At 42.9% G+C, this 16,814-nt stretch overlaps 1 protein-coding gene across 2 annotated transcripts in view; it reads left to right on the top strand.

Annotated features, from left to right (window-relative positions):
* The first annotated feature begins 411 nt into the window (after window positions 1-411).
* Window positions 412-16,814, top strand: part of SMAP1 (small ArfGAP 1) — an 88,592-nt gene continuing 72,189 nt past the window's right edge. For both annotated transcript variants that reach the window (XM_050316911.1, XM_050316910.1), the window contains exon 1: window positions 412-619. In XM_050316911.1, coding sequence (XP_050172868.1) covers window positions 502-619 — 118 coding nt within the window. In that variant the 5' untranslated portion in view covers window positions 412-501. The remainder of the gene's footprint in view (window positions 620-16,814) is intronic.

The raw sequence follows: 16,814 nt of genomic DNA, 5'->3' as shown, positions 1-16,814 counted from the left end.
TCACCTTGAGCAGCGCGGCCTCCCCGGACCCGTCCCCCTCACGGCCGGGGCGGGGCGGGGCGGGGCGGGGCGGCGCGCGCACAGGTGCGGCGGCTCGCGCGGGGCCCCGCCCTCCCCTCGGGCAGCACCTGGAGGGAGGGGCCACCCTCCGGCGGATGGATATTTCACCTGCCGCACTCAGATGATCCCTCCCGGCTGGGCACCGCCCCTCCATGCCCTTCCAGACCCGGGGCGGGGGTTTTTGTTCTTTGGGAACCGCCGCGAGGAGGGGGCGACATCCCGGCTCGGCACTGGGCACTCGGCGGACTATTTTTCCTCCTTGGCGGCGTAAGGGGCTGCCTGGGGTGGGCGTGTGCGCTCGCGCGGAGGGCAGAGAAGAGAGAGGGAGGCGGATGCGTCCGCGTCCGCAAGTAGTTCCGGTTGAGGAAGTCGGCGCTGGCGGCCGGCGGTTCCGCGGCCGCGCCAGGGCAGGAGCGCTGCCGGCCCCGCTCCAGCCGCGCCATGGCCACCCGCTCCTGCCGGGAGAAGGCGCAGAAGCAGAACGAGCAGCACCAGGCCATCCTGGCCAAGCTGCTGCGGGAGGAGGACAACAAGTACTGCGCGGACTGCGAGGCCAAGGGTACGCGGGGCGGGGGGCGAGGGGCCGCCCGGGCGCGGCGCGGGTCCCGCTCGGGGCTGCGGGGCCGGGAGGGGCCGCGCCACGTCTGCAGGGGCGGCGGGGCATGGCGGGCGGCTCCTGCCGGCCCCGGCCCGGGGGGCGGCAGCCGGGATCGGGACCGCGATGGGCGGGCCCGGGGCAGCAGCGGCGGTGCGGGCGGGCAGACAGCGTGTCCCTTCGGTGCCAGCCGCCTCCCGCTCCTCCACGGGCTGGGCTTGTCCTCCAGCGAGGAACCCCCAGCTGGGGCTTTATGCAATGACTGGCCCAGCCCTTTCCTGAAGTTTCACGGCCGCGTCCGCTTCCTGCGCTGCCAGGTATCGATCCGGAGCGGGCTGTGGCCTTCGGGAAGGGACTGGCCGGTGCCAGGTTAGATGCTAGATGAGCTGAATGCCGACAGTCCAAAACAATATACTCTGCGATGCTGACTCAGTCGACATGCCAGGCTCTGTGAATCTGGCTGTCTGTGTCTGATTAAATGTGTCACAGATGTAGCTTTGGTCATGAATGAAATTTTAAAGATTATATCGCTGTCAAATCTTACATTGCTTTAGTCTAGTGGGTTTTCTTCCCTGCTCAAAAGTAGATACATATTTGTGCTTGTATTTACCTTGGATTCTATAGCTTTGAAACAGAAGAACATAGCACATCCCTCTTTCATCTAGAGTCAATTGATTAAGATCTCACCCTAAATAAGGTGACTGCACAGTAAGTTGTTAAGTGTAATCCTTCCTGAATAACGACCAGGGGTTTACACTCTATGATTAGTCAGAGCTGCTTTGTTCAGTCCTTCTCCATGTTGAGTGGAGGTGAAGTACAGTGAGCTTTGTTTGAGCAACCAGAAATGGTAAATTCTCTTTCCAATCTCCATGTGCTACTTTTTTTGCCACTGACATAAGATATGCAGTACCTTGAACAATCAGAAACAGGACTGTGTTTTCCTAGGATATAACCCTGAGCATTATATGATGTGGATTACACCAAACGTAATAGATCTTTATGTTTTGTAAGTAAATCTTCTTAAACATTTTCTAGTACAGCTCTTCTTGCCTCATGACTTCTGGTTACCATGTAAAAGACTCATTGTAACTGGTGGCTTTCTGGAAAAAACATGTTTGTATGTTCTGTACGTTATTGGCACTTCAGATTTCTATGCTGAATGCTGCCCTGAGTTGCTTGCTGATGGAATTCCATAATTATGTTGTTCCATAGCATAGGCCTTAGCTGTGTTGCTCAAGATGAAAGTCTGGAATTGTCTGATTACTTTTTGCTCTACCTTCCTAGTTTCCGCTTTTTAAACATCACCTGGTCAAAGTATTGTTTGTAAGTCTCTGTAGTCCTTGGTGCTTGGTATCTTTTGCCCTTTCAGATTAACAGTGCTGACACTTTCAGCTTCCTCTTCCTTATATTTGTGTTAATTAATGTATAATAATGTATTTTTATTCACTATTGTTTTCTTTGGTGTTTTGTTTTGTAAGATCAAGCTTCGGTGTATCTTGAATTTGGTTCTTTTCTGTTCTGGTTCTGGAGGACCTACCAATCTTGACTTGGCTGCCTTCTGCTAGTACTTGTTAATTCAGTTTTCATCTTTCTAGTAAACTATTTTACTTAATCAAATCTGATGGCGCTTCTGAAGACTTGTTGCTTTTCCCTTTTGCTCAACCCCGCTTCTCCTTTGCTGTCTCTCTGTATGTCAGAGGCATGGCTTCATTTCACCCTGTCCTCCAGGAAAGCTGGCATGAAAATACTGGGTGATGCAATTTGAGGGAATTACGGGTTGTTTATTTATTCTCTTTCTCTCTTTAGGTTTAATTTTTACTTTCTTGATCCTGTTCTAGCAATTCTTATTTTAAGTCTTTTATCATATTACATTTGTAGTGCTATCTGACTCTGCCTGTACTGTATTTAAGTGTATGTTTTTTTATAGATGGAAGGGAGTGTGTGGAATGGTGAAGTTGCTTTAGTTGCAGCTCTTCTAGAGGTGCTTGACTGAGAGATGGTCATATATGCACAGTCTTTGTAGATATCTTTCCATAAGTTAATAAGTTTCTTTCTGGGAAGGAGAGTTGTGTGAACAAGTTGAGATGCTTTCACTATGCCCTGAAGTCTGGATTTCTGTATACTTCCAGAAGAGGTAGCTCAGAAAAAAAACCATGGTCACTTGTTTAGTTGACAGTCAAGCTTGTCATGAACCTGTAATGCCACTGGTGAACTCTTCCTTGTTATATCAGTCTGTGTTGAAACTTCTTGTTAACAAAATAAGTGGAAAATCTACGTCCAGCTAGCAGTGTTTTCCTAACATGTTACACATTTAATCCATGGTGTTTGAGTGCTCATGACTTGCTGCTGTCTGGCAAAGCTGTAGTTTTGCTAGTCCTGGAATGCAGTGCTGTCTGAGGCAGTAGCTATTAACATGGCTCTATTAAGCTAACCAGAGTCTGTCAACTCTTTGTGTGACTTTCCTCAGACTGTGACAGTCTCCTTCACCTCTCGCAACACTAACAGCATCCCTTTCATCTCTGGTCATATTTGTCATTAGTCTGGAGTTCCCTTTTGCCACTTCCACTAGGGAGCCTCTTCATCCTGGATTCTGCAGACATGAACATGAAACCACTCATGACAAAATATTTAGGATTTCTGCCAGTCCTAGTTCATGTTTTGTAAAAACAATGTTTTTCCTTTTGTTAGTGTAATTTATTCTGTTTTCTTTGAAATGTTGTCTGCTTTAGTTTCTGTTACTTCCCTCTCTGGTGTGAACTTTGCTCCATTTTCTGTTATTCTCTTTTCTGTTGCTCAGTAGGATCCCTAGAGTTCTATTTTTTGCTTTTTACCTGTTCACCTAATTGTGAGGTAACACAATCTTTGGGATTAACTCTGGTTGTGTTAACTGAGTTGCATTTGTGTCTTGGGTCTTATTGTAGCACTGTTTAAAGACATTATTTTCAGTACAGTCTTTCAGATAGCTGTCAGTTCAGCATGGGTTCTTAACCAAAGCTAACAGGCTGTCATCCTTAATTCCTTTCTCTCGGCCTAGGTGTTAGAATCTTTCTTAAACCTGAGGTATTACATTTACCCAATGCTTCTGTCCAGATAGTTACATCCAAGGGTTGTGGAAATTTTGCAGATTATGCTTGTGTATCTGTTTTATCTGCTATTCTCTGAGGCTTTGGGAATTCTTAAGTAGCTAGATATAATCTTAAATCTTTAAAATATCTTCTTGACCCTAAAAAATTTAATCTGATCCTATTACTGTGTTTATCACTTGTTACTTTCATTGTATCTACAGTAATGCCAGTGTTGAACTCCTCCTTCATATCATTAAGACTTCTCCACTGGCTTGTACTTCTTGCATCAAAAAGATGGTCATCAAAACTTACTACCATCCTGTCACTCCTAAGTTACTGAGCTAGCTTTCCTTGCTCTCAGGTATAGGATCACCATCTGTATTGCCTGTGAGGAGATTTGAAGTGTGCCCCTTTCCTGTATTATCATTTACTTGCTCTGTGTAAGAATTCCAAAAGTTACTTCTTGGTCTTCCTCAAAATAATCTTGCTGTCATTAATAGTGGCCTTATATCTATGCAGTCCTTTGGTTTTGGAACTACTTTTTCTAATATGTGGTATGCAGACATGTTAGATGGCTTTGGAAGGTCTAGAATGCAGCTGAGGATTCATCTGCCAGAGTAGCATTAAGTAGTAATTAGGATTGCTGACTCTGGCAACAATTTTTGGAAGTGGTTTTTATTCTGTATTTGCCTTTTGCCTTTTAAAATAGTTGCTGTGAATCTGTTTGTCACTGCTAAAACATGGTGGAAACTACCTGTTGTAGGGCCGTACGGTAGTTGCCATATGTCACCTTCAAACTGTAAATCTTAAAACTGTCAGAAAGAGTAGATGACACCTCTGTGGGGAAGAAACCTAAAAATCAAAGGTTCTGGAGCTGTCTTTGCAATCACTGAGACTTCTGGAAGAGTGGGGAGGTTGTGATGACATTTGACAAGGCAGTGCTTGTCTGTGTGCTGCCTGTTCTTTACATCCCTGTCTGAACAGCAGTTACACTTACTTATGTAAGGCAGTAAATGTCTTCCCAGTGTTATACTACTGGAAAGTAGTTACACTTCTGTTTCTGATATTTGTGGGAAATAATAGGGTGTGTTGGCAGCAGTCTAAGTCACTGTGAAGTTTTGAGAGGCAGCTGAAATTCCTTTGTGATCCTTTTCTTTGTATAACTAAGTAAAGCTGGCAGGAACTGGAAGGATCTGGGAGAAGAAATAGATGGACAAATCTATAGCTATATCAGGTGTGTAGACTTTGCTGAAAGCTGTTGTAAAGCATGTGAATTTTTCTTCCCTTTCACTGTAGAGGGAAGGTAATGCATTTTTTTATTGTTGTTTCAATGTTGGTATTTGAGTCCCTTAAGCAATAATACCTCTTAGAGACCTGTCAGATGGTGCTAAAATAAAAAACCTGTTAACTTCAGTCAGGGACCCTTTGACTACAGGGGATATAATTTGCTATTTCTGTGTAGTTAATACCTACTTATAACATGCCAGAAGTCTCCTGTGTTGTTATTGTTGGGCAGCAAGGCTGGTGTTATTTGGATGCTGATATTAAACAGTACTGAATCAAGTACTTAGAGTTGAAGTGTGTGATGAAGCACAAAAGGAGATGCTTTTTTCTTAGAAGGGGACAAGGTATTTGCTGGAATCGAAGGTCTGTGCACCTAAGCAAGCAGGGCTGTAAATTGAAGACAATCAGTCTTGGTCAAGCGTTCTTGATTGTCTCTGCAAATGTGGAACATAAGACTGATTACTGTCCCTAAGGATGTTTGAAACCAGTGTGAATGTTCTCTGACATACCTCTTCTGTTTGTTATGATTGTATTTGGATGCATTTGTCTTTAGTACAAATGGATGGACTACTGAAGTCTGCATGTAAATTTATCTCCCTGTCAACGAGGCAGTTACCTGAGTTGTCAGCTGCTTTCCAGTTTTTTAAAACTGTAACCAATGTAATTGGAAGCTTGCAGACCTTAGTATAAACAATTGTAGATGTTTTGGGCCTTCAGAAAAGGTGAATAAACTTCTGTATTGGAGGAAGTGTTCTGGTTTTTTGGGGTTTGTTTTTTTTTTAGTGTTTACTTACTTCATACCTGATAGTGCTTGAAGCATGTTTAAATGATCTGGTACCATAATCCTAGGACAAAGAGGCACATGGATGCTGTTGCTCGTTCAATGAGATTAAAATTGGTTTATTTTGGTTATAATAGTAATGAAAATACTTTTCAATATTTAGAGTTGTACTATACAGTCATTGAATCTATGTGTAACTGAAGACTTGGTCTTTTCTGTTTGAAGAGTGGCAGGTACAGGCTCTTAGGGGTCTGGGGAGAGACTGGAGAGGAAAGACTGCAGTACTGAAATTTGTGTGGCTAGAACCACTTGTTACAGTTTTGGCTTTAAGTAAACCTAATTTTAGCTTCCCTAGCAACTGGCCAGTCCCAAACAGAAAGTCTCTCAGCAGTGGAGGAGCAAAAAACTTAGTTTAAACTAAGTGAGTAAACTTGCTATCAGAAGAAATCTGATTATTCTGGATATGTTTAAAACTGTTATGATTATTTTTTTTTTTAACAATTTAAGTCTTGTATGAGATTACTTCTGTGCCTGGGAGATCAGCTTAAATATTTGTGTGTGATCATAGCTTTTTGTGAAGCTGCTTTTGCTCTTTCCTTGTTTGATGTGTGGTCTTTCCATGGTGTTAATCTTGCCTGTATACTTTAATAGCTAGTGTGCTTCTTCCTCAAGATTTAACCTAAAGCAGGTGGATAGCTTATAACCCACTGCCCCCAGCTTGTGCAGGGCTTCAGCTTTTGCTTCTTACAGTGTAAGAAAGCTTTGGGACAGCTCATCAACAGAGCTCACAGTGGGACAAGACCTGGCTGCTGTACCTCCTCAGGTGAAGGTCTTCCCTGTCTTCCTCCTAAGGTGGAGGAACCCTTGAAGTAGGACACTATGGGCAATGGAAGGCAGTTGGATTATGCTGGAGGTCAGTTCCACACATCTCCAGTGCAGCCTCTAACCCTGTATTGAAGTTCAAACATGAAGTAATAACTGACCAGGAGATTTACTGCTCTGTGGATATTCTGTGCCAGTGACCATAGCTGCAAATATCAGATGTTACTGCAGGTCACTTGGATCAAGAAATTGCTAGTACTTCTCTGTGTGTTTCTGTTGCAAGGTTGGTATTGCTGCTGGGAGATCAGATTGATAAAGATTGTATGAGCATAACAGACTGGAATATGAATTGACAGATGCAATTGGAAGCCTCTAGCTGTCCAGTGAGGCTTTGCAATATCCTTCCTTAAGGAATTATGAAGGTAAACCACTTTGATTCAGGGTGAGTCTTACTTAAACTTTGCAACCGGAATGATCTATGTCGAACTCTAGAATTTCTAGTGATACGGTTCCTTACCATAATTAGTGATCTTCTGGTACTTACACTCTTGTTTTTCTGACCTCTTTGTGAAGATAATGCCTTCAGAGACCTTAAGGGACCAGAAACTCCCTTCAGTCTGTCCTTATACTGTATAACCAGATAGGTTTTTTTTTTCCTCATTCCCTGCTACTAAACTACCTCAGTGTTCTGTTTTTGTTCTATATGCTCTTACCTGTTGCTGAGACTGGATGTATGAGATTGAAACTGAATCAGGGCTGCTGTTGCAGCCCTGAGAGTGGTAACAGTCTTCCCCAAACAAAGAGCTCTTACACACCTCACTTGCTGGGAGAATAGTGTGGCAGTTTTAGCTTGGAACTTATGGAACCACTGTAAGTGAGTTGGATATCACTGTGTTGGGTGACTCCAGTGGTGCTTGTAAGGAAGGGATTTGTTTCCATCTCTTGAATCCTACAGAGCAGAAAAATACTTTCAAAAAGTCACAGGAAATCTTCTTAATTTGTAATAGAACAGAGTTTTTTGCAAAGTCTGAAGGCTTTTTACCCAAGTTCTTAAAATGGTATTTTTGGGTGCAGTCTCCATTCTTTAGGACTTAACTGAACTTGATCGGATGAGACCCAAAGTAGCATGATTTAGCTTTGAACTTAGCCTTGCTTTGACATGAGGCTGGATTAGGTGACCTGTGGAGGTCCCTTTCAACAGAATTACTTCTGCGACTACTAATAAAAATATTTGTGGGATTTGGTTCTTTATTGTGCTGCAAATTTTAGCTTCTCTGAGGTGTATCATACAGATGCAGAATTCCTTACATGCTTAGTTTGCTGCCTTACATTGAGAAGTTATTGGCAGTCTAAGCTGTTTCCATTGAGTGAACCGTAAAGGTGGGACAGTTCCTGAAAAGTGACCATTAGTATTGATAAGACCATGTTCTTGCCTTTTGGAGTGCAAAACACCTCAGTCCTTTTGGTCAGGGCTGCAGGTGTGTCTCCTAATGGTACCTGAGCTGTGGTTCTGCCACTCTCTAGTGACATGAAAAAGCTGCCACTTCAGGATACTGTTTACACCAACTGGTCTTTCCTTTCTTCCTAAATATCCTTTTGTGTAATGGAATGATGCTATCTTCTGAATCTGCCCTTTTTGATCTGAATGCTGTCAAGAAAGAGCAACTGTGCTGCAGCTTTAAGAGGTCTTTGTACATGATACAGAGGAAGCAATTACGTATATCTATGTGATATGCAGACTTTTAGGGAGGTACCTTTTCCTGGAGAGGTGACTCCCTCTTTAATGCATGTGCCCTATAGGATTTAAGAGTCAATTATGGACATTACTCAGGGAGTAGTCAGCAGTTGATTTAGCTCAGGTGTCACATTGTCCTAGACTAGATCAGTAAGGTTCATTTGAGTATGATTCAGCTCTACATTAGGAACTTAAGTGCTTCATTTTGTTCTCTTGTAGACACAACTGAATTCTCAAAGGCATAATGACTTTGCCTTGTGAACAGGTAAAGTTTTTTGGTGATTATCTTATTCTCATGTTGAGGTTCTTAAAGAGTTATCCTATGAAACCCATGACTAGTTGAATCTACCTTCAATGTCCTGTCAATAAGTTGTTGTTAGATATTATGGAAAAGTAAAAATTGTTTAAGACTGAGTCGTGTTTTTTACTGGCATTGCAGAGTGGGATAGCTCATGCAGCTGGAGGACTGCAGTGGATAAGTGCAGGTCCTTAGGAAGGGCAAGCTGGGATGGTGATGAAGGGAGATTACCATTTGCTGTGAGAGCAGTGGGATTGCCTGTTGCTTTGCCCAGAGATGATTGAGCCAGTTGAGAGCTTATGGGCCAGGATTAGAGGCCAAACCGTCACGGGTGGTGGTGTGTGTATCTGCTTCACACTGGATCTGGAAAGACGTAGTAACAAGGAATTTCATTGAATAACTCAAGCCTAACCTTCACAGGCCTTGATGCCCATGGGAGTCTCAAACCACCCTGGTTATTTTCTGGAGGAACAACATAGCATGGAATAAATAATGAAGGAGACTTCTGGAGTGCATTGATGACCACATCTCAATACATTGATGACCACATCTCAATGCATTGATGACCACATCTCAATGCATTGATGACCACATCTCAATGCATTGATGACCACATCTCAATGCATTGATGACCACATCTCAATGCATTGATGACCACATCTCAATGCATTGATGACCACATCTCAATGCATTGATGACCACATCTCAATGCATTGATGACCACATCTCAATGCATTGATGACCACATCTCAATGCATTGATGACCACATCTCAATGCATTGATGACCACATCTCAGTAACTGAGGACCTGTTACAAACAAGGAAGGACAGGCTGAGGATGTAAAGGTTAGGAATAGTCTTGGCTGCAGTGGTTGTGAAATGGAAAAGTTCAGGATCTGGAGAGGAAACAGCAAAGCAAAGAGTAGGATTGCAACTGTGATCTTCAGGAAGAAGATTTTGTTCTGTTCAGGGATCTTCTTGGAAGAATCATTTGGAAGATGGTTCTGAATAGAGAGATCCAGGAGAGCTGGTTAACTGCTCTAAGCTCTAGTGTGGTATATCCGAGTGAAGAGGAAATTTTGCAAAGGCAGCAGAGATCCTGCTTAAATGAACAAGCAACTTCTGAGAAAGCTCAGGCATAAAAAAGAAGCATATAAGAGGTGGAAGCAGAGACAGGAAGCATGACCCAGGGGGATGCATGGCTACTCAGAGCAGAAAAGTAGACAGGTGGAAGAAATGGGCCAATGGGAACCTTATGAGGTTCAACAAAGAGAAATGCAAAGCCCTGCCCCTAGAGAAGAGGGTGCTGGGGGTGCAGAGGAGATGCTGTGGGTCAAAAATTGGTCATGAACCAGCAGTGCACCTTTGCCACAAAGAAGGCAAACAACATCTTGGACTGAATTTCAGGAAGGGTGTGTTCACAGGGTCCAGAGGGAGGCGATCCTTTTTCCTCAGCACTGGTGTGACTGCATATGTAGTGCTGTGTCCAGTTCTGGGCTCCACAGTACAAAGACAGGGACAGAAGGGCACAAAGTTCAAGAGGCTGTGTGCCTAACAGTCAGGGGGAGGCTGAGAGAGCTGGGATTGTTTAGCCTGGAGGAGAGAAGGCTGCTGGGGAGATCTTGTCACAGTGTATAAATACTGGTGACAAAGTGAGGGTGATGGAGGCAGACTTGTGTGATATCTGGTGATAGGACCAAAAGGCAGTGAACACAAGTGGAAACACAGGAAATTGCACTGAAACATATGAATAAACTTTGTTATGGAAGATGTTGAATATTGGAACAGGTTACCTGGAGAGGCTGTGGAGTATCTGTTCCTGGAGATACTGAAAATCTGATTTGAAACAGCCCTAAGCAACCTGCTGTATTTTCTGTGCTCTGAGCACAGGGGCTTGGACTAGCTGAACTCTTGGGGTCCCTTTCAGTCTCTGCTGATTCAGATCCAATTCAGTTGTTGCATCACATACAAGCTGGAGAGTCCCACTGCAGATACCATGTAATTTTTTTCTTTTTTTTTCTCCCTAGTGCAAGTATCAACCTATGTGGATTTAAAAGTAGGTTCTTTTGTTTAAAGTTGAAGTCTCTTATGAGAAAGAAAGGTGATTAAACAGCAGTAAATATAGGCTGTAGTAGAGCCTTAACTCTTCAGGAAGTATAGAAATCTCACTGTGATTTGTTCATCCAGAGATAAAAAGGACCAAATCTAGTTATTTGAAGCAAGTGAGAACTGAGTAGAATGGTAGAAGGGTTACTGATGTCTTGTTTGACTGAAATTCTGTTCAAGTCCAGCTAGGAGAATATCTTCACTACTTAAACTGCCTCATAGAGCTGGTAGAAAGTTGTTTAGAGCTTGTGTCCCTTGTGCCAGAAGTTTCCCTGGATCTTAAGGCTACTGGTTTGAACTCTATATTATGTCTAAAAATTTTGTCCCCTGGAAGACTGGAGGAGAAGAGAAACTACTACAGATTCCTGTTTTTCTTCCATTCTGGCCTCTTATCTGATTAATGTTTGAGAACTTGAGCAATATTATTCTTAACATTTTTCTCTTGAATGGCTTCACAAAGAGCCATTCAAACAAAACTGCTTTATTTTCTGTGTGATAACTTGGCATATTTAAGATTTGAATGGATTCCTGTTTGCATTCATCTTTGTTTACAGTAGACTCTGATTATATGATATAATGCTAACTCCTGCTTTTCTTTCACTGTCTTGTCTGGATCACTTGTTACTTTCCATTAGGTACTAAACTTACATGTCTGAGTACATACTGTCAAGGAGCTTCTGCTTGGTGCTATGAAGCAATCCAGTCAAGAGAACCTGAGTTCCTGCTTTGTTTCCTGCTTGTCCAAAATACTGATGAGTAGGTTTGGGTTCCTCTGAACAGAGAAGCCAGATGCTTTTCTGCTCTGAGGTAAAGATTTGAAGAGGAGGAAGAACTCAGAGTTTCAGAAGGCATCCTCATGCTGGAAGTCTGTGGAAGATGTGGATATGGAGAGCATTGATTCTGTAGTTGATGGAGATGGTGACAAGTTTTATGGGAGAAGTGAAAACTGCACAGGTCAGGGTTCTGCCTATCTCAGGAACTCTAAATTGTCAATTGCCCTTTTCCTCTCTTGGGGAGAGGTGTTTGCATCTTGCAGACCACGGAGAAAAAAGAGGTAGAAATTGTATCTCGTCCCTCTCAGAGTGGAGCTGTGGACAGCCATGCATGATACTTAGAGGCAACGTTGCCAAGCAACTAACTTTGCAGTTGTGGTTTGGTAAAGGAGCAGTTCTGTTTCTCAAAGCTGTACTTGGCTATGATTTTGTGTTAAAATATATTGATTAAGGGTGGGGAACTGTCTCTGTTGCACGGATAAGGAATGTGATATTCCACATTTGGCTATCAATTGCTATATTCTTATGTTCCCTCCTCCTTTCTAAGGAGAAGGGAACAAGGATTCTAATGCATTTTTACTGAAGTGTTTGAACGAAAATGAATAAAGCTTCAAAGAACAGGCCATCACTGGCAGCAGTAGTCCTATAGGAATTTCTGCAAAAGAAGATGGAAGTGATTCATTGTGTAACTTGGTGTTCTTGATTGCAGCTGAACTTGCAGGGGGATTCAAAACATGGCAGAGAGTGGCAACTGGGACCGAGTGATCATTTTAAATAAGTTCCTTGTAATGTGTGCTCAAGTCATTTGGGTTTAAATTTGTGATTCATAACGATTTATAGAAACAGTCAACAAGTAATGATGCTTTTAAAATATATAGGGACTGATTTTTCCCATTAAAGTATGTACCTATGGGATACTTGCCCCGTTACCTGTAGAATAACAAAAATATCCCTTTAAACATGGCAAATGCAAACACTTAATGTGCACCCTTTACATCTTCAACAGAAGTACGCTTGTGCATTTGAGCTCCCCTCCTAAGCAGGGGGTAAATGAAAGAAGAGATGCCAATAAGACACCAGGTGTTGGCTTTTTGGTCTTTGTTCTCATTGCCAAATGATAGCTGGGTTGTTCTCAACTTTAAATATTGAACTGCTCTATTGGGTTTGCCTGGATGGAGTTAACTTTCCATGTAGCATTGCTTATGGTGCTGTGCTTTGCAGCTACCAGGGTGTTGATAACACTGGTGTTTCAGCTGTTGCTGAGCAGTGCAAGTACAGCATCAAGGCTGTTTCTACAGCCTCAGCTCAAAGGCCACTAGACTGGGGGTTTGCAAGAGTTTGGGAGGGGATGTAGCCAGGACAGCTGACCCAAACCAACCAAAGGGATGGGGCTATAACAAGTGATGCAATAAAAGCTAAAAGAAAGTGGGGCATGGGGAGCATTTGTTGTTAAGGTGTTTGTCTTCTAGAGCAACTGTTATGTGTACTGAGGCCTTGCTTCCCAGGAAGTGAAGATGACTTGCTGATGGGCAAATAAATATTTTTCTTCTTCCTTCTGCACATGGCCTTTGCTTTTCTGTATTAAACTGCCTTTATCTTGACCCATGAGTTTTTGTCATCTTATTTTCTCCTTGGTTGGTGTGTGATGGCCAGCCAAGGTTGATGTACCACAAGTGCTGAGAGTTTCCTATGTGTCTGAGTAGAAAGTAACTGTTGTTCCCATTAATAAAGACTGCAAAGCCTTGGTTCACTTTTCTGGGTGTTCTGTAGCATGTAGAAAGCAGCCTTTGGAAGAAGGCCCTTCACACTTGCCTTTTTCACTGCAATTTCCGTGGAGTTTGGGTATTCATGGAGTCTTTTCTTAAAAAAAGGTTACTCCAAAAATATATTTATGAAGCAAAAAGATTCTGTCAAGTGGTTGGTCTTAAATGAGACTTTAAAAAAAACCAACGAGATCACATGCTTGAGATTCCTGCAAAGCTTTGAGAGTAAATTTCAAGAACTGGTACTTCTCAAGCACCCTTAATCCTACTTTGAACCCATATTCTCAATTCTATATTCCAGACTAAATGCAGTGAACTACTTTGGTATTGTATTCCATTTGTCTTCTGGCTTTTGAAGAAAATGATGTTCTGAGGAAAAATATTTTACAGCAACAACTTATTTTCTACAGAAACTACAGAAGATCACTTTGGGAAAAAAAAAACCACAAAACTTGCTCTCCGTTTGTTTTTAAACACAAATCTAGTTAAATTAGCTGTGAATAACACTATTTAATTTTTTTTTTCCTTTCCCAGTCACATGTCGCTGATAAAATGATGTCTGAATGTTGATTATTGTCTGTCATGCTGGAATTTTGAATTATAATTAATTTAGTATTATCTCATAGGAGACTGCCATAGTTTTAGGAAGAAAGGAGATGCCTTTAGAAAGATGCAAAACATGTTTAAGCCTCAAATGTGTGGCATGATACATTTGGATTGGATATAAATAAATTACTTTTTGGTTTAAAATAAGAAAACTTTGAAAGACTGGACCAAGTGTTTCCTCAGAGAGATGGTGGAATATACCTTAGAGATGCTCAAAGCACCTGAACAAAGCCTTGAGCAGCCTGGTCTAATCAGATCTGATTGAAATATCAGGTTAGTCTAAATGACCTCATAAATTCCATTCACAGCTAAATTATTTTATAATTTTAATTCACTGATGGAGGAAATACAGTAGTTATGTCTTTTAAAGAGAAGATGTTAAACGTTTCACAGAGCACAGATACCTTCTCTTCAGTGTATTGGTCCAAATCCAGCTTCAAGGATGGGTATTGAAGAATGCCGAGGTGTGAGCTGTTTGCTGAGGCTGTGGGAGAGTAGTGGGGAGCAGCTAGCCTGGCATGCATGTCCTGGGCATTTGTGGGAAGGATTTGTGTCTAAACCACTGGAGCTTAAAGTGAAGGAAAGTCCTGATTCTGTCTGTCCTCTTCAGCCTGTTCTTTCTTATGGTTTCTTGTTAAGTTCCACAGAAGTCCACAAAAAGTTCTACTCTGAAGATAGATATTGTTACAGTAAAACGAGGGGATCATCCAAGACTAGAGTTGCATTTGTGTGGTAGGCTGTTCCTACAAATATGTTAGTGTTTGAGGGTGGGCAGACAGGCGCTCTATAGGTAAGAGGTGAATAGTGCAGCATAAAAATCTTTGTCTGATGTACATAACCTGCAGAGGAAGTGAGGGAAGACAGTAGTATGTAGAGGAGCAAGGTGGGTGAATATGTCCCTGCAGTGAATGTGGGTGTTGTGGGGTTGCTTTGTAACTACTGCCAGTGGGATGGCAGAAGGAATTAGAAGGGTAAGAGTGAAAACTAATGGGTTGAGATAAAGACAGCTTAATAGGTAAAGGAAAAGCACCCACAAGCAAAGCAAAACAAGGAATTAATTCACGACTTAGCATCGGCTGGTGGGTGTTCAGCCATCTCCCGGAGAGCAGGGCTCCATCACATATAACAGTTATGTAGGATGATAAATGCCATCACGCCAAATGTTCCCCCTTTCTCCTTCTTACTCCAGCTCTTATTACTGAGCATGGTGTTGTATGGGATGTCCCCTTGGTCCGTTAAGAGTCAGTTGTCTCAGATGTGTCTCTTCCTTGCCTCCTACCCGTTCCCAGCCTCCTCACTGGCAGGACAGTCTGAAGAGCAGAAAAGGCCTTCATGTTGTGTAAGCGCTGCTCAGCAATAGCCAAAACATTGGTGTGTTATCAACACTGTTTTGGTTGCTGATCCAAAACACAGCATCAGAGAGACTGCTATGTAGAAATAAATTCCCTCTCAGCACAAACCCATATAGTAGAGAAGATTGGTATGAGAAACTGTCTGGCCAGTCTTTATGGATGGTTTCAGTGTACTTCTATAGTATTTCTACAGTCTAGAGCCTGCAATTTGGCACTGTGCTTTGGCTGCTCGTGGCTTGGATAGGTGCACTCTTTGCTGGGTATGAACTGGCTGTGTGGCTGGGCCCAGAGCGGGGTGGTGGAGTTACATTCAGCTGGCAGCTGGTAACCAATGGTGTTCCCCAGAACTCAGTGGCGGCCAGTCCTGTTTGATATCCTTATCAATGATCTGAAGAAGGGAAAGAGTACACTCTGTCAGTTGGAGATGACACCAAATTGGGTGGGAGTGTTGGTCTGCTGGAGGGTAGGAAGGCTCTGCAGAGGGGTCTGGGCAGGCTGGATTAATGGGGGGAGGCCAGCAGTATGAGGTTGAATCAGGTGAAATGCTGGGTCCTGCTCTTGGGTCACAACAGCCCCAGGCAGCGCTACGGGCTGGGGGCAGAGTGGCTGGAGAGCAGCCCAGCGGAAAGAAACTTGGGGGTGCTCTTGACAGCTGGCTGTCAAAAGGCATGGGGGTGCTGGAGCGTGTCCAGAGAAGGGCACTGAAGCTGGTGAAGGGTCTGCAGCAGAAGTCTTACAAGAATTGGCAGGGGGAGCTGGGGTTGTTTAGCTTGGGGCAAAGGCTCAGGGGGGGTCCTTACAGGGGAGGCCTTTTCATTCTCTATAACTACCTGAAAGGAGGCTTGTAGCCAACTGGGGGTTGATCTCTTCTCACAAGTGACAGGGCAAGAGGAAATGGGCTCAAGCTGCACCTAATGAGGTTTAGATTAGATATTAGGAAAAATTTCTTTATTGAGGGGATGGTCAGGCATTGAAACAGGCTGCCCAGTTCCAATGCCTGAAGTGTTGAATCATCATCCCTGGAAGTGTTCAAAAACATATAGATGTGGCCCTTGGCCATGCTAGGTTAATGGTTGAACTTTATGATTTTAGAGCTCTTCTCCAATCTTAATGACTGGTTCTATAGTCCTTGTATAGAGAGACTTGGATCTCTGCATCTTTTTCAAAGATAGGTTTATGCTGGAGAGATTATGAAGTTGCTTTCACCTACCTTATAATGTACAAGGGAGTGCATCTCTGGAGTCACTGAGGACTACACAGAGGTTGTACAGTTTGTGGAGTGTTTACTGAAAAATCAGTAAAAATCAGTTATATTTGAGAAAAAATGGTTAAGGATCTTAGCACAATTACCACATAATTTCTCTCTGGTAGAAAAAGGTAACCTTTATTCTCGTTTATGGCAAACAGGCTATATTATAAACCTGTCTTGCAAAAAAATCTTATTTCTGAGACTTTTGTCATAGTTAAAGGAAGAACTTGAATTGCTAGCTAAAGGTTTTTTTGCAACAGATGCTTATATAACCTTTATCCTTTGCCTGGCTATGTAGAGGGATTGCTACATCCTAACAGAGTAG

The sequence above is a fragment of the Myiozetetes cayanensis genome, unplaced genomic scaffold (assembly GCF_022539395.1).
Source record: "Myiozetetes cayanensis isolate MyiCay16 unplaced genomic scaffold, myiCay2020 scf2-11, whole genome shotgun sequence".
In the NCBI taxonomy this organism is placed as follows: Eukaryota; Metazoa; Chordata; class Aves; order Passeriformes; family Tyrannidae; genus Myiozetetes; species Myiozetetes cayanensis.
This window is presented reverse-complemented; position numbering and strand designations above follow the sequence as displayed.